The sequence below is a fragment of the Melospiza melodia genome, chromosome 28, assembly GCF_035770615.1.
Source record: "Melospiza melodia melodia isolate bMelMel2 chromosome 28, bMelMel2.pri, whole genome shotgun sequence".
NCBI classification, from domain to species: Eukaryota; Metazoa; Chordata; class Aves; order Passeriformes; family Passerellidae; genus Melospiza; species Melospiza melodia.
The window spans coordinates 2,722,551-2,739,351 of record NC_086221.1 but is presented as its reverse complement, the minus strand read 5'-3'; the positions used below and the strand labels follow the sequence as shown (position 1 = coordinate 2,739,351).

Sequence of the window (16,801 nt, the reverse complement as noted above, 5' to 3'; positions counted from 1 at the left end):
ACCACATTATTCATCTATCACAGTGTCCCAGATTGCAAGGCAAGATGTATTCTATTTGCCATCTGCATGGCAGTTGTATTCAGTTCAGTGGGCAGTTTTCCTTATCTCTTCCACAACTACTCCTTCCTTTGGGGGCCATCTGCTGATAACAGCTACTGAATGTCACTGCATGGCTGATAAGAACTACAGCATCCTATTGGAAGATGTGAGCCCAGAGGGAGGAGCCAAGCATTCCTACCCGGATAGAATCTGGAGATTCTGGAACACCAGCACAGCTTCTGCACTGGATTGCCCAGAGGAACAGCAGCTGCCTCTTCTTCCCCTGGATCTTCAGAGGCAGAGACTGCACCTTTCTCCAGGATCCCTGCTCCAGCAGAACCAGCCCTGACACTGCAGGAGGGCTGAGCCACAATTCCAATGGGACTGCTGCCAGCACCCTGACCCACAGGGTGTCAGGCTGTGTTCTGACTCTGGCAGTGTTGCTTTGATTCACTGCATTGTTTATTTTATCCTTTGATTTTCTTCCCTAGTAAAGAACTGTTATTTCCTGCTCCCATATTTTATGCCCGAGAGTCCCTTAATTTAAAATTTACAGCAATGTGGGGCGAGGGGGTGGTTTACACTCTCCATTTCAGGGGAGACTCCTGCCTTTCAAACCAAGACATACAGGAGCAACCCGGGATAGTGCAAGGTGTCCCTGCCCATGACAGCGGTGGAATGGGATGAACTTTAAGGTGTCTTCCAACTTGAACCATTGGATTCTTTGAAACAGAGAAAATGAAAATAAACATCTTCTCCTTCTTCCCGCTGATTCTTGGGGCTGGTTTCTGCAGAACAGGCAGGCTCTGCAGTGTGTGCAATGACAAGAATCAGTTTAAAGCCCTACTTTCTTGTAGTCCCTGTTGCTCTCCTCCTCGGCGCGGCTGCTGAGCGCGGCGAGCCGGTTCTCCCTGCGGCTGTAGGCGCTGGAGCGGCCGGAGGCGCGCTCGCCGTACGACGAGTCGCTCGTGCTGGGGTTCGTAGCTGCCTCCAACCTGAAACACGAGCAACATCCAGCACTGTGGAGCTGTGGGAACTTGTAACAGCCAGCACAGAGCCCAGCTGGTTGGGACTGCAGGGAGGGCAGACCCGGCTGAGCCAGTGGGAGCACCCTCTGCTTGGCCCTGGGCATCGCTGCTCAAAACCTGGCAGCCGCCACCACTACAACACCTGAAAAAATCCCAGGGTACCAGCCCAGCCTCCCATGGGCACTGACTTCCCACAAACCTCTCATCTCCAGGGTGGGAACCAGCTCCATTTTTAAGAGGGCACTGAGGTTAACCATTTGGGGAGTTAAAGTTCCACAGCTTAGCTGTGGCACCAGAAGCAAACTGGTGCCACAGCTAAGCTCAGGAAAGGACCAAATAGCCAGTACCAGACTGGATTTGAAGCACAGGGAATCCTCAAAGGCATACAAAAACATGCTGCCAATAAATATTACACAGAAAAAAAAAGAAAGAAAAAAATAAAATTCTTACCTGGAAAGTCTTTCATGCTGAAGGAAAAAAAAAAAAAAAAAAGAAAGGAAAAGGTAATTAATAATGAGAATGAAACATTCAATTCAAAACTGCAGAGCTTCCAGGCATCAGCAATTTCCCACCTCAGATATTAGCACCCAGCTCAGGCCAGGCTACACAGTGATCTCCCAGCCCAAACTGGGAATCTCCAATCTCTGCCTGAATCTTCAACTGCTTCAGCTCCTCTGAAGCACTTATTTCACTCACCTAAGAAATCCTGAACATTGCTGTTCAAATTCTCATTTCCAGAACTGAAACACCTTCCCTGGAATCCAAACTAATCTACTGTTTCCCTTTTCCAGTGAAGTTATTCTTCCTGACTATGATCACTGTGCTGAGTGATGTGGGTGAGGGAGATGAACAGACACAGGCATCTCCCAGTGTTTGTGCTGAACTTGAGAAAATCATAAACATTCTTCTCTCCATGGGCAAGCAGCTCCCCATGGAGAAAAGCTTCACTGTGGCAGACAGAGACACAACAGCAGCTGCAGGAGGGAGGGAGAAGATCCTTACACCAGGGTGGTTGGAGTCTCTGCTGGGTTCTTCTTTCCCCATCAACCCAAACCTCTGCTGTGCTGTCCTGGATTGCCTTTGGACATTGAGGGGCTGGAGCATGTCCAGAGAGGGGAATGGAGCTGAGGAAGGGTCTGGAGCGCCAGGAGCAGCTGAGGGAGCTGGGGAAGGGGCTCAGCCTGTACAAGGGGGGACCTGGGTCTGGGCCCAGGGAACAAGGGACAGGACATGAGGAAGGGCCTCAAGTGATGTCAGGGAGGTTCAGGCTAGCTGCGTATCAGGGAAAATTTCCTCCTTGAAAGGGTGGTCAGGCCCTGGCACAGGTTGCCCAGGGCAACAGTGGTCACACTCCCCAGAAATATTCAGAAAATATACAGATGTGATATCTGGGGTCATGGTTTAATGGTGAACTTGGCAATGCTGGGAAGTTTGGGCTCAATGATTTTAGAGGGCTTCCCCAACTCAATAATGATTCTATGAATATCCAACAGAGGCTTAATGTAGTAAACCACCATTTCAATGACATTTCTGGATCGAATAGTTCCTTCCTACAGTTGCATAAATCCAGTGGTGACAGCATCACTATCCTGTGGGACATGCTACACTGACAGTCACCTCCTCTGACAGACATTTACTCAAATTCCAGGTGCATTCCAACTCTTTATCCTCCCTTGAACTGGAAGTTGAGCCCAGTATTCCTCTGTTGTTTTATCAGTAGCATCACTGTTCTGAGGGAGCACAAACCCCCCACAGGCACTTCCAGCCAATTCCCTCAGCTCTTTTTAACAGAGTCAACACAAAGGACATCAGAGCAGATGAAAGGTCAGGCTTTTTGTGCCCAGACATGCTTGCAGTGCTGTGCTGTCAGCTACACCAGTAAATCCAGTGCTAAGGCCTCACTGGGAGGCAGATGTGCTGCCTGTCTGGCGCCCACTCCTGCCTGGCACACAGACAATGCCTGCCTCTGATCATGGGCAGGGATCTGGGAGTACACCCCATGGAGAGAGGGATTAAGTCACCCAGTGGACAAGTGACCCAGCCACCCCTCCACTGCAAGCCTGAGGAGCAGGGGGCAGCTCCCAGAGCATCCTGCCCAGTGCCCAGCCCTGCCTGCTGCTTGCCAGGACACAGCAACCCATCACCTGCACCTGGCTGCTGAGGTTTGAACTCATCCCAGCCTAATGTGACCCTGATCTGGCATCCTGAATCAGGACAGGAAGGTGCCTAGGGAGTCTGCAAAGCGTGGGCTCTGCAGCACAGCCTCTGACATGCTGTGTTGTGAGCACCAGCACCAGGAAAATGAACTGCTGGACCCTGCACGTGGAGCCTCGAGGATGGACCACAGCTCAGGCAAAGCTGCTACCTGCAGATCAATCAAAAGGACAAGCAAACCCTGCTATGGATTAGCACATTCTCCCTCCAGCTGTGCCCACAGGGCCATCCTTAGCCAGGCTCTTGGGCAGGTCTAGTGCCTGTCTTAGGTTGCAAGATGCAGCTGGGGGTGCAACTGGGCATTCTATCCCCATCTGTCAGAGCTGGGGCAGTTCTCTGCTTTTCATGGGGCAGTTTTCTTTATCTCTGCCACAGCCAACCCTCCCTCCAGGAGATCTCTGCTGTTACTGGGCCATTAATTATCAATTATCTTCTGCTGTCCATGGCCACTGAGTGTCCCTGCAGGGCTGATCCAATCACAGCATCCCGTGGGAGATGCTCCGCCCAGGGGAGGAGCCAAGCATTCCTGCCTGGATGCAATCTGAGCCTGGCACAGCACAGCAGCCTTTGCCCCCTGCACTGCCAGAGGAGCAGCTTTCTGCTGCCCTGCATGGCCAGAGGGAGCCCAGGCCCATCTGCAGCAGCCCTGGAGCTGCAGAGGAAAACTCCCCCCTTGTGCAGGATCCCTGCTGCAGCAGAGCCACAGCTGGCACTGCAGGAGGGCTGAGCCCCCATGGCATGGGGCTGGGACACCCCCTGGCACACAGGGGGCAGGGCATGTTCTCACTCTTTCAGTGGTTTGTTTTGGTACTATTGCATTTGTATTTTTAATTTTCCTATAAAAGAACTGTTATTCCTATTCCCATATCTTTGCCTGAGAGCCCCTTAATTTCAAAATTATAACAATTCAGAGGGAGGGGGTTTATATTTTCCATTTCACAGAAGGCTCCTGCCTTCCTTAACAGACATTTGACTTTCCAAACCAAGACACAGCCCCACCCTGTAGGTACCACACCCAAAGCTCCAGGAGGCCCCAAGCTACAGCCCTGAGCCACAGCAGCGGGTCCAGCCTGGCACTATTTTATTTGCTCTAATAAATTCTCTTTCTTCTTTTCATCTTAGAGGTGAGAAACCTTCCAAGGAAGACAGCAGATGCATTTCCACCCTGGCTAAGCCCTGCTGCACCTCCACAAGCCATGCTGGATGCTGTCTGGGAAGCATTTCATGCCACTCAATGTTGTGACAGGGACACAGCCCTCTTGTCCAAAGAGCCCTGGCTCAGGCCATGCTCTGTGTGACACCTGAAGGCAGCAAGCTGGGACAGTTTCTGTACAGATGGCTACTGCAGAGGGCTGTTAGAATGACAGACCACAAATCCAACCACGTCCTGGGCTCATGCAGGGGAAGGGGAATTCTGCCCCTGTGCCCAGCTCAGGTGAGGCCCCACCTGCAGAGCTGCCCCAGCCCTGGCTTCCAGCACAGGAAGGAGCTGCAGCTGCTGAAGTGATTCCAGAGGAAGCCACAGAGATGCTCAGAGGGCTGGAGCCCCCCTGCTCTGGAGCCAGGCTGGGAGAGCTGGGGATGCTCACCTGGAGAAGAGAAGGCTCTGGGGAGATCTCAGAGTCCCCTCCTGTGCCTAAAAGGGCTTCAGAAGAGCTGGAGAGGGCAAGGATCTGGAGTGACAGGACAAGGGGGAATGGCTTCCACTGCCAGAGGGCAGGGTGACTTGTGATATTGGGAAGAAATTCTTCCCCGTGAGGGTGGTGAGGTCCTGGCACAGCTGCCCTTGCATCCCTGGCAGTGTCCAAGGCCAGGCTGGACAGGGCTTGGAGCACCCTGGGCTGGTGGAAGGTGATCCTGCCCATGGCAGGGCTGGGAGGGGATCACCTTTGATGGTCCCTGTAACGGACAGCCCTGTTCACTAAACCCCGATATAGACAATCATGTGATTGAGAAATACATGGTCAGCCCCGTATGATTGTGATTAAGAGATACATGGTCAACCATATGATTAAGAAATACATAACCGCATAACCTAAAAATAATATATATATCAAGTTACTAATGTTTGCTAAATTCAACCATGTATTGCGCAAATACAAACCATGCGAAAGGCTAAGGTTTTAGGAACTAAGAAGAGCTAGCAGAGAAACAGAAACTAGCCAAACACCACCCCATATAAGGAAGGCAAGAGCTCTGAGGTCACGAGTACAGGCCTGAGGAAGACTTCAAGCCTTCATCCAGCGACCACCAGAGGGTAGAAGACGACCCCCTAGCAACAAGTGGAGCATGCGCCAAGGGAAGAACACGTCTACGGAAATGGACTAGTATAAAAAGGGAACTTGTGAGATACTGGGTGCGGCAGTTGGTGGAGTTGGACTCCCCTGTCGCCCAGCGCTGTTTTGCTTATTACCTATGCTTGCTTTAATTAATAAATTCTAATTGGGCAACTTAACTCGTTGCGGAGTTCCATTTATGACAGTCCCTTCCCACCCAAACCAGTCTGGCATTCTAGGATTCTACAAAGGGTTTCCCATTTTCAGCCACACACGCTGATCTCTCCATGGTGCTTTGTGAGCTGAGCTTTCAACATTTGTTTCCTAAACCCCTCGACAGCCTGAGAGCTCCTTTTGAATCCTCCCAACCTCCCCTGAAGAGCTGGAGAAGGGAATTACACTGATGAACAAGGCTCTTGTTGAAAGTTTTTTGTGCACTTCATGCTAATCCCCTTCAGCGATGACTTTTGATACGATGACAAATGGCTGGGCAAGTAATCCACTCCCTAGCAAGCCTGAGTTACTGCAGCAAATGCAGGTACTAAAGGATTTGAACAATGCTGGGAAACACCCCGTGGCTGGGCAAGGTGACATGGAATCCAGGCAATGAACCCAGTCAGGTCCCTGAGCCAGCCAAGGCACTTGCAGCAAGAGGAAAAACCATTTCTGTCCTTTTTCCCTCTAAGAAATGAGAATTTCCATATGCAGGGGGAGCAGGGGCATGCTTCCACAAACGAAGGCTGGGGTAAGAAGGAATCATTTTAAACATACACAGCAAAAAGGGGGAAACCCCTCAGGTTTATTGTATTTATGACTTTGCTGTGATGGATACTGCAATGGCTTGGTTCAGACTGTGACTGTCTCTGTGTGTTTAAAGAAAAGCAAAGTGCCAGATGAGAGGGGAGGCATTGCTGCTGCTGTCAGCACTGAGACAGCCACCCTGCAGTAACCTGGAACCATGGAATGACAGCACCATTAAGGATGAAAAAGCCCTCTAAGAGAAGAACAGTGAAGTTGGGAAAGGGGCTCAGCCTGGAGAAAAGGAGGTTCAGGGGGCCCTTCTGGCTCTGCACAACTCCTGACAGGAGGGGCAGCCAGGGTGGGGGTCAGGCTGTGCTCCAGGGAACAGGGACAGGACGAGAGGGAACGGCATCAAGGGAAGGGTCAGGTTGGATAACCGGGAAAACTTCTTCCCTGAAGGGCTGGTCAGGCCCTGGCACAGCTGCCCAGGGCAGTGGTGGAGTCAGCAACCCTTTAAAAGTCTTTCAAAAACATGTGGATGTGGCACTTGGGACATGGGCTAGCAGGGAACATGGCAGTGTTCACTCAAAGATCTTAGAGGGCTTTTCCAACCTCACTGACTCTGTGATTCCATGATTCTGTGGAACACTGGAGGAGGTGTTTAACTGAGACATCTCTGCCATTTGTTCAGAGAGAGACAAATGTCTTCAGAGGCCACTGGGATGTCTCACTGGAGACAGTTTCAGCAGAGAACAGCTGCATTCCTGCACAGTTCTGCCCAGTGCTTGACCACAGCATCTTTGGAACCCTCTCCGTGTGCTTCCAGCTGCACATGCTCCATCAGAGCAGCCCCCACTGGCCCTGCCTGCACTGCCCTGTCCTGTCAAACAGCCCCAAATATTCACTGGAATTCCTGCAGCACTGGCTGGCTCCCTGTGCTGCCCATGGCAGTGAGGAAGGAGGTTGTTTGCTCAGAGAGGAAATTCCAAGGTGAGAGTGAGAAGGTGAAGGACAAAACTCTTCTTCCTTCATTGCTGGGAACGAACAGAGGGAATGAAGAGCTGAGGCATCACACGTGCACCTGACTGAGCTGGTGCAAGAAGGGTTTTTTCCTTCCTGACTTTCCTGAAGGGAATTGTTAGGGTTTCTGAGGGGATGCTGAGAAACTGCTGTATCTACTCCAGTCATTATCAATAAATGCACTGGAGGCTTTTTTCCTTCCCTGGCAAATTTGGAGCAGCACTGCAGTTTTGCCCAGATTCATTTATTTCCCCTGGGATCAAAATTCAACTAAAAACATCAAGAGCCAGGGAAGCATCGAGTTGTGAAATTATCCTTCCATAATCTAAAGAGGGTCAGAGCACTGCAGGGGTTGGGATGGGGGAACAGGCTGTCCTGGTTCAGAATCCAGCTGAGCTGAGCCTGGCTGCTGCTGCCCACACACCCATGGGGGGGACTTCCAAAGGAAAACAAAAGCATGGAGCACTTGCAGACTTGCTGCTCCAGATTGCAAGGCAAGATGTATTCTGTTACCATCTGTATGGCAGTTGTCTTTTGTTAAGTGGGCAGTTTGCCTTATCTCTCTCTGAGTGATCATAATCACACCTCCCTCGGGGGAGGACACCTGCTGATAACAGCTACTGAATGTCACTGCATGGCTGATAAGAACTACAGCATCCCATTGGGAGATGTGAGCCCAGAGGGAGGAGCCAAGCATTCCTACATGGATAGAATCTGGAGATTCTGGAACACCAGCACAGCTTCTGCACTGGATTGCCCAGAGGAACAGCAGCTGCCTCTTCTTCCCCTGGATCTTCAGAGGCAGAGACTGCACCTTTCTCCAGGATCCCTGCTCCAGCAGAACCAGCCCTGACACTGCAGGAGGGCTGAGCCACAATTCCAATGGGACTGCTGCCAGCACCCTGACCCACAGGGTGTCAGGCTGGGTTCTGACTCTGGCAGTGTTGCTTTGATTCACTGCATTGTTTATTTTATCCTTTGATTTTCTTCCCTAGTAAAGAACTGTTATTTCCTGCTCCCATATTTTTGCCTGAGAGCCCCTTAATATAAAAATTTATAGCAATTCAGAGGGGTGGGAGGGCTTACATTCTCCATTTCAGGGGAGGCTCCTGCCTTCCTTGGCAGACTCCTGTCTTTCCAAACCAAGACACATGCTCACAAGCTTCTGGTAATCCTCAGGTGTTAGAGCTCTCACCACAGAGATCCCATCACCTTCCCTCCCATTCATCTCATGGTGGGCAGCACATCCAGGTAGGGCTGAGGTGGTGGAGGACACTGAAGGGGGTCAGCCCATTTTGCTAGCTCAGAGATCATCCAACCCAGGAGGGCTGGAAAATCAGCAAGATCTGAGATGGGACCCAAGAAAAAGGGCGAAGAACACCACAGAACCATGGAATCACAGGATGGTTTGGGGTGGAAGGGACCCCAATGCTCATCCTGCTCCACCCTCTGCCATGGGCAGGGACACTTTGCACAATCCCAGGTTGCTCCAAGCCCTGCCCAACCTGGCCTGGGGCACTGCCAGAGATTCTCAGGGTGCTGACATTGGTCAGTCTGAGGGAAAGGCACAGCTGGGTACTGGCTGTGGCTCCACCTGCCCAGGTGCTGGGATGCTGCCTTGTGCCAGGAATACCATCCAGGACTGATTTTACAAATGTACTTGGACTGTGGAGGGCAGGAGCCTTCCCTCAAAAACCAGAAAATCTTGCAGCTGTTGGGAGTTCAGTGATGAATAATTTAAACCAAATTCCTCATGGAAGGTTTCAATAAAATACAGCCCTGAACTGCAGTGACAAAAGGGGGATTGGCTGCTGCTTTTGCCAAGGCAGAAACTGCCCTAATTGCTTCCAATTGCATTCTGTGGCTGAGGTTGGAGCCAGTGAAGGCACAATTCCCTACTATTTACATTTTTTCAAGAAAAAAGAAAAAAAAAACCAACAAGGAAGAAAAGGAAACAAAATAGATGCTTTGGGAACATTTTATACTTCTCTATATCCAACTGGCCAATCTCAGGACTGTGTACACTATTTTAAGAGAGCTGTCAAGGAATTTATTTTGGTGTGTTTTCTCTCAGAAATCCTGATCAATGCCAATGATTAATTAACCACCATGTAATGAGATGCAGGGGCACAGCTCCAGCTCTGTCCTTCTTTAAGCAACAGGGGAAGTTTTAGAAACCCCTCAAATTATATTCTTCTGCTGGCAAATATCCTCTTGATGAGCTGTGTTTATTTTAGAAAGTAAATGTAAAATAAAGCCAGCTGGTTTTGGGGTTCTTTCCCTTTTATAAGCAGAAGTCACTATGTTCCTGCAGTTACGTAGCTCAGCTGCCCCTACATGAGCTCCAGGCTGATGTGTGTTCCAAAGGACACCCTCCCCCTCTTAGGAGCATCAAATCCTGAGCAGGAAGGGGTCCATGAGGATCCAGCTCACCTCCTGGCCCTGCACAGACACCCCAGCAATCCCACCCTGGGCATCCCTGGCAGCGCTGCCCAAGCACTCCTGGAGCTCTGGCAGCCTCGGGGCCGTGCCCATTCCCTGGGGAGCCTGGGCAGTGCCAGCACCCTCTGGGGCAGAACCTTTCCTGAGATCCAGCCTGACCCTCCCCTGGCCCAGCTCCAGCTGCTCCCAGGGGTCCTGTCCCTGTCATACAGAGCAGAGATCAGAGCTGCACCCTCAGGCCTCAGGGTGAACAGACCAAGTGCCCTCAGCTGCTCCTCATGTGGCCCCTTCAGACCCTTCCCTATTTCTGTGTCCCTCTTTTGGACACTCTCCAACAACTTCAGATCCTTCTTACATTGCAGTGCCCAAAACTGTCCCCAGAACTGAGGTGAGGCTGCACCAGGGCAGAGCAGGACACTGCTGAGGATAGGAATCCTCCAGGAGCCAGTGCAGCCAGAGCTGAGCTGGAAGGAAGAGAAGGCAGGAGGAGGCTGCCTGGGACACCTCAGACCATCCCCAGTGGGTACAGCTCAGGTCGGTGTTCCCCTCCAGCTGCATTTGTCACTCCAAGCAGGAATGGCTGGGATCAAGTTTAGTTTTTTAGTGGGCGCAGAATAATTCGAAGGTCTGGCTGAACTCTACTTTTGAGAGTTATTTTGAGGTCATTGCCTCCCTCAGAAAGCTGCTCCTCTGACCTGAGAGTTGTGGTTTGTGCAGCATCCTGTTAGCTCCACTGGAGTGATGGATGTGCTGCTTCCAGCTCGAGCCTGCAAGCGTGCAAATGCAAGGATTCCAAAATCCTTGGATATGATTAATAATCCAGTGCAGCCAAACCACCTCCATGTAACCTCCAACTCCCCAAAGCCTGATGCAAAATATGTTTTCTCAAACTATAAATCAATAAACTTTGCTTAAGAAAAACTGCTTTTACTGAAGCATAACATTAAAAGCTTCTCCAAGATGGAATAGTGGCTTTGGCAGCTGGCTGCAGCAGATCCCATCGTTTTCAGTACAAACAGCACATATTTAATCAGAAACAAACATCCAGGGCTGTGAGGGACTGATGGCCACATCTCCTGCCATCACAAACAAACTACAGTTGGAACAGTTGTCATGTGTACCATGGCCAGCCTGTGGCTCTGTGCTCCAAAACTCTCTCATGGACCATGGGCTTTCCAGCAGCTGCAGTTTATTCCCATTGTCTCTTGGGGATAAAACTCACCGTGTAAAACATCAGGCTGGATAGTATTTTAATTTAGGAAAGGCCATAGTTCTGAAACCCAGGGTTCATTGCCCTTTTTCCCTTCTTTTCTAAGGGATCAAATTTTATTGGTGAAAAATTTAATTTCGCAAAGCGACGTGATCTTAGACAAAACTCTCCAGACGTGTGGAAATAAAAACCGAGCGGCCAAGTGACATGAGAGGAAAAGATTTCTACTCCTAAATTTCTTCCAGATGAGAATGCCATAGGTCTGCAGGAACCCCTTCCCTGCCCTGAAAACCTCTGGCAGGATGTTCTCAGATGTTTCATTAGGGATTTGAATACTCCTGAAGCAGCAGTGAGGGAGAGAGCTGCCAGAGCCAACCAGCAACTTTTCAGTATGAAGTTCACTCCAAGATTCAGTGAACAGCTCCTGAGGCAGCAGCCACATTCCCACAACAGCACTGTGGGCACAGGCAGCACATGGAGCAAGACTGAAATCAGGGAATCACAGAACTCTGAAGACTGGAAAAGCCTCTAAGACCATCAAATCCAAATGCTACCCCAGCACTGCCACATTCACCACTAACTCATGTCCCCAGGTGTGATATCCCTGGTGCCACATCCACATGTTTTCTGAGCACTTCCTGGGATGGTGACTCCATCTCTGCCCAGGGCAGCCTAAGCCAGTGCCTGACCACCTTTTCATGGAAGTCTTCCTCAATATCCAACCTGGACCTCCCTCAGCACAACTTGAGGCCATTTCGTCTTGTCCTGCTGCTTTTCACTTGGGAGCAGAGAATGATGCCCACCCAGCAGTGCTGGGTTAATGTCTGGACTCAGTGATCTTAGAGCGCTTTTCCAACCTTAATGATTCCATGATTATGATTCTGTGCACCACCGCCTATGAAGAGCACAAGTAGAGCAGCCAGTACAGAGGGAAATGGATGAACTGGGCTCTGTGTCTCTTCCAGCCCTATTTTTGATGGGTTTGTGTTCATTTTATGAAAACCAGAACTCTAGTGGGCCCCTGCAGGGAAGCAGACACTGGTTTCCAGCTCAGCAGGATGAAGTGGTTTGCTCTCACAGAGGTTCCACCCACTCTCCCCATCACTCCTGTGGCTGCTCATTCCCATCCTGCAGCACTTCCCCCTTTCTCTGTCCCTGGTTTTGTGGCTGTACCATTAACTGACTCAAATTAAGGGCATTGTTTTTCTCCTCCTCCCTTCATCCCTTTCAAAGTCCCAACTGATTCCCAGCTCTGGTGGAACCTCAGGCTGCCCCTGACCTTGTGACCTCCTGCAATGAGCCGTGGTTCCAAGGCTGAGCTATCCTGAGGGATTGCTCTCCAACTGCTTAACCAGCTTCTCCAAAGGCAACACCTCTGAGCAGGCAGCTGAGGGTCAAACAGGAGCTGTAAATGAGGCTGAGGTGTTACATCAGGTCCTTTCCAAATCATCCATGACCCTCAGAGCCTTTAACAGTTAACAGCCTCCCTGCTCCAGCTTTGGCTTGGATCAATTCTGCTGCTGGGGAGGGAGGAGAGCTGAAGGAACTTCAGCCTCAGGGACAGAGGCTGTTCAGCCCACGGGTCACAGCAATGCCCTGACCATCTTGTTTATTCATCCAGATGCAGGAGCATCGTCTGGCTACTGAGTCACAGCAGGGAACATCTCATGGGTGGTGCCCTGGGAATTACCACAAGTTCCCAATATGTTTCCAGATATGGACATTTACAGAGGAGAACTCAAAAAAAAAAAACAACCCCAAGGACAAACAAGGGAGAAGGATTTCATCCTGATACCCATCTGAGAAACACTGTGCTGGAGGAATAACCAGAGACAGAACAAAGCAGGGTGCTGGAGAACACAGACAAAGGTTAATTGCCTGAAAGTTCAAGTATCAGTATCCCACATTTTTTGCTGGCTGCTGGGAGAGAAGGGAATCATTTCCACAAACACTGTGTAACTAGTCAGCAATCCAGAAATGAGACAGAAACTGTCATGACACAACTTAAATTTGATCCTCTTTCAATTTATGCGGCATCACTTTTATCACAACCAAACGGGTCCAAGCCACTAAATGGAAACCCAGGAAGGTAAAGGTTCATGGAAAAATATTTTCATAACACTTTCTATTCTGTAATACACTGGCAGTGGCAGCACAGCAAGTTCAATGATTCATAGCAGAAAACCTCATGTGAGAATAAACCTGTGACCAGGAATATCTGAAAGGGATGGAACCTGTTGCAAAAACACCACAGAGCAAAAACTGACCCTCTGACACATTTCTGTTCCAAACTGGAGGAAGGCTATAATCCTAGCAGGCGTTTGTAATGACCTCCCAGCACTCTGGGACATTGACTTTTTACATGAGCAAGTGACAGGACAAGTGGGGGGAACAGTTTTAAAGTAAGAGAGGAAAGATTTACATCAGATATCGGGAAGAAATTCTTCCTGCCCCATGCCTGGAAGTGTCCAAGGCCAGGCTGGATGGGGCTTGGAGCAACCTGGGCTAGTGGGAGGTGTCCCTCCCCATGGCAGGGGGTGATGAGATGAGCTTTAAGGTCCCTTTAAACCAAATAATTCTGGGATTCCGTGATTCTATGATCACTGAAACATTAACACCAACCCTGTCAGTGTGATTTGCATGCTGAGCACCTGCAGCTCAGCCACTCACTCACATTTCAGTGCATTAGCTTTTCCTTTTGCTGCAAGATTGGCTTTGCCTTCCCGCCGTGTGTGTGCACAGGAGCGTGGCAGCCTCGGTGCATTTGCTGCCATGGCAATCAGTGCTCAGAGCCCTGCTCAGAGCAGCTCAGGCTCGTGTGGGGCTCCTTAACACAGACACTGCTTTGGGAATGGCTGCTTTTTATACTCAAGCATTGCTATCAAGTGACTCGCTGCAAACATACGGCCCTTAAAAGGTGATGCTCCTACATCCCATATTTCACCCAGCACGGCTCCTTCAGATGCTCCAATGAAAGGCTGAATAGAATAAATCAGTGCAGACCACTGCATACACTTAGAGCTTTATTGCTGAGCTCTTCCTGAGAAAATTCAGCTGGAAAGCTCAGGTAATGTACTCTGAAGGTGGCTTAACAAGGGAGGGGTCTAACATCAGAGGGAAGAGCCTTGCAGTGAAAGTGTGAGCATGGACAGAACAAGGAGAATTGTACAGTCTCTCTTGAGGAGTGAGTAACAACCATCAAGCAGCTACTTCACAACTGAGCTGGGCAGAGAACGGAGAGAGCAGCCCTGGGGGGAAGGACATGGGGTGTTGGTGGATGAGAAGGACATGGGGGTGTTGGTGGATGAGAAGGACATGGGGTGTTGGTGGATGAGAAGGACATGGGGGTGCTGGTGGATGAGAAGGACATGGGGGTGCTGGTGGATGAGAAGGACACGGGGGTGCTGGTGGATCAGAAGGACATGGGGGTGTTGGTGCATCAGAAGCTCAGCCCCAGCCCCGTGCTCTGGCCCCCCAGACCCCCCTGTGCTGGGCTGATCCCCCAGGGGGCAGCAGGGCAGGGGGGGATTCTGCCCCTGTGCCCTGCTCAGGTGAGGCCCCACCTGCAGAGCTGCCCCAGCCCTGGGCCCAGCACAGGAAGGAGCTGGAGCTGCTGGAGAGAGCCCAGAGGAGGCCACGGAGCTGCTCTGAGGCCTGGAGCCCCTCTGGGAGAGCGGGGGATGCTTATCTGGAGAAGGTTCCAGAGAGTCCTCAGAGCCCTTTCCAGTGCCTAAAGGGGCTTCAGGAGAGCTGGAGAAGGACTTTGGACAAGGGCTGGAGGGACAGATCAAGAGGAAATGGTTTCCCATTGCCAGAGGTCAGGGTTAGATGGGTTATTGGGAAGGAATTTTTGGCTGTGAGGGTGGGCAGGCCCTGGCACAGGGTGCCCAGAGCAGCTGTGGCTGCCCCTGGATCCCTGGAAGTGTCCAAGGCCAGGCTGGACAGGGCTTGGAGCAACCTGGGACAGTGGAAGGGGTCCCTACCATGGGACAATGTGGGCTTTAAGATTTCTTCCAACCCAAACTATTCTGGGATTCTAAGTGATAACAGCCACTACTGAAACAGCAGCCCACACACATCAATGACAATTTTAAATCTTGATGGTCTTTTTTACAGCAAAAAAATATCAGCTAATAAATCAAGAAGGAGCAGTTTATATAAAAGCGGAAGGTTTGACAAAGAGATGGAAAACAAATAAAAAGCTGCAATTGGAATCTCTGCAGAAAGTTAGGAGCATTCATTCTCCTTAACCTTCGTTTTCCCACCTAACCAATAGCTGTGGAGAAGAACAAGGGTTACAAAGTACCACCAGAAACAGATGGATAATCTAAACACAAACTACACCGTACTTTCTTTCATATGAACAAAATGACCAGCCCAGCAGTAATAGGAATGAAAAAAAAAAAATAAAAATTCAGTCCTTGACATCACTCTCACCCTTCCAGTCTGTCATTTATTTGCTTAAATGCACACAACAGGTTTCATGCCACTGGATGCCTATTACATTCTTGGAAGTGAAAATTATTTTTTTTCAGGAGGAGAAACCTCAAGCTAAATCACTATGGTGCAAAACATGATGACAAGGTACCCACTGCCAAACACTTGAAGCTTGTGCCAAATATTGGGACCATCTGAACTGATTTCAAAGGGGTTTGGGTTTCCTCTTTTGAGGAACATCCTCATTAAAGCAACACTTAGCCTGGGGGATTGAACAGGATTTGTGTATTTTAGTTTGTGGTGGTCCCAGGGCTATGGGACAGTGCTGCCCTGGCACAGGGACCCCATCCCACTGTCACCAGAAGCTCCTGTGCAGGGATATTCCCTCTCATGGATTGCATGAGTTCACTGCAGAGTGCTCCCTTCCTTAGCTGTGCATTTGGGGACTTCCCATCAATCAAAGGAGGAAAAAGCCCAGGCAACATTATCCTAACTCCTAAGGAGGGGCATTCCTAAGGAAGCAGCAGTGCAGGTGCAGAGGGGATGCCACAGGAAACTGCTGGGCAAATGACATCTAATGGAGCTTTTGGCAGTGACACCTTGACCAGTCAAACCTCCTTTGCTTCTGCAGGAGTTTTCTCCCTGTGTGCACCATGTGTGAGGCTCCTGCCTGCCTGTGTGAGCTCACAGCCCTGCTCAGAGCCCACAGCTCTGCTAGTGTCAATGGACTGCATGGAAAGATAAAAGACCCCAAGATATCACATTCCTACCTGCTTTATGAAGGGTGGTGGCTCCTCGTGGCACAGGCCTGTGACTGTGGGCATGGGGCAGTGGGTGGGGAGGAACAAACACATGGGAGAAACCCAGAGTAAACCAAACTCCCTTCTCTTGCTCATGGCAAAATTACATTGTCTTGGAGAAAGAGTTAACTCAGATCCTTATTTTAGCCTGAAGTCACTCCTGCCCTAATCAGCCTTTTAAGGCATGGGCTATTTCCATAACCCAGATAGCACCAGGGCTGTTTCCTACCCTGACTGAGTCCATGCTGCTGCCTTCCCCACCTGGTTTTTCCCTGCAGATGCTGTGGAGTCACAGCTGGCACTGCCTTACCACTGCAAGGATTTCTGTGCTTGTGTGTTGGCTCTCATCAAAACCTCACTAACAAGCAGCTCTTCTCCAGGCCCTCATTCCCACCTGGCACCTTTCTGTAACCACCTGAGAACTCCCACCTCCTTCTCCGATACCCACAGCTCCCCAGGAGCCTGCAAATCTCATTGTGGTGATGGAGAGAGAAACGAGCACCTCCTCCACCCACCTGAGAGTTCCCAGCACTTTCTCCAACACTCAGGGACCCTCAGGAGCTCTGCAGTCCCCCCATGGCTCTGGACAGAGAA

General features: G+C 50.3%; 1 protein-coding gene across 11 annotated transcripts in view; it reads right to left on the bottom strand.

The window, feature by feature from the left end:
• The window catches only part of PPP1R12B (protein phosphatase 1 regulatory subunit 12B), a 140,463-nt gene that overhangs the window by 17,140 nt on the left and 106,522 nt on the right, over positions 1-16,801 (bottom strand). For all 11 annotated transcript variants that reach the window (XM_063177758.1, XM_063177759.1, XM_063177756.1 and 8 more), the window contains 2 exons: positions 1,518-1,534; positions 887-1,034 (listed from right to left, as the gene is read on the bottom strand). In XM_063177758.1, coding sequence (XP_063033828.1) covers positions 887-1,034; positions 1,518-1,534 — 165 coding nt within the window. The remainder of the gene's footprint in view (positions 1-886; positions 1,035-1,517; positions 1,535-16,801) is intronic.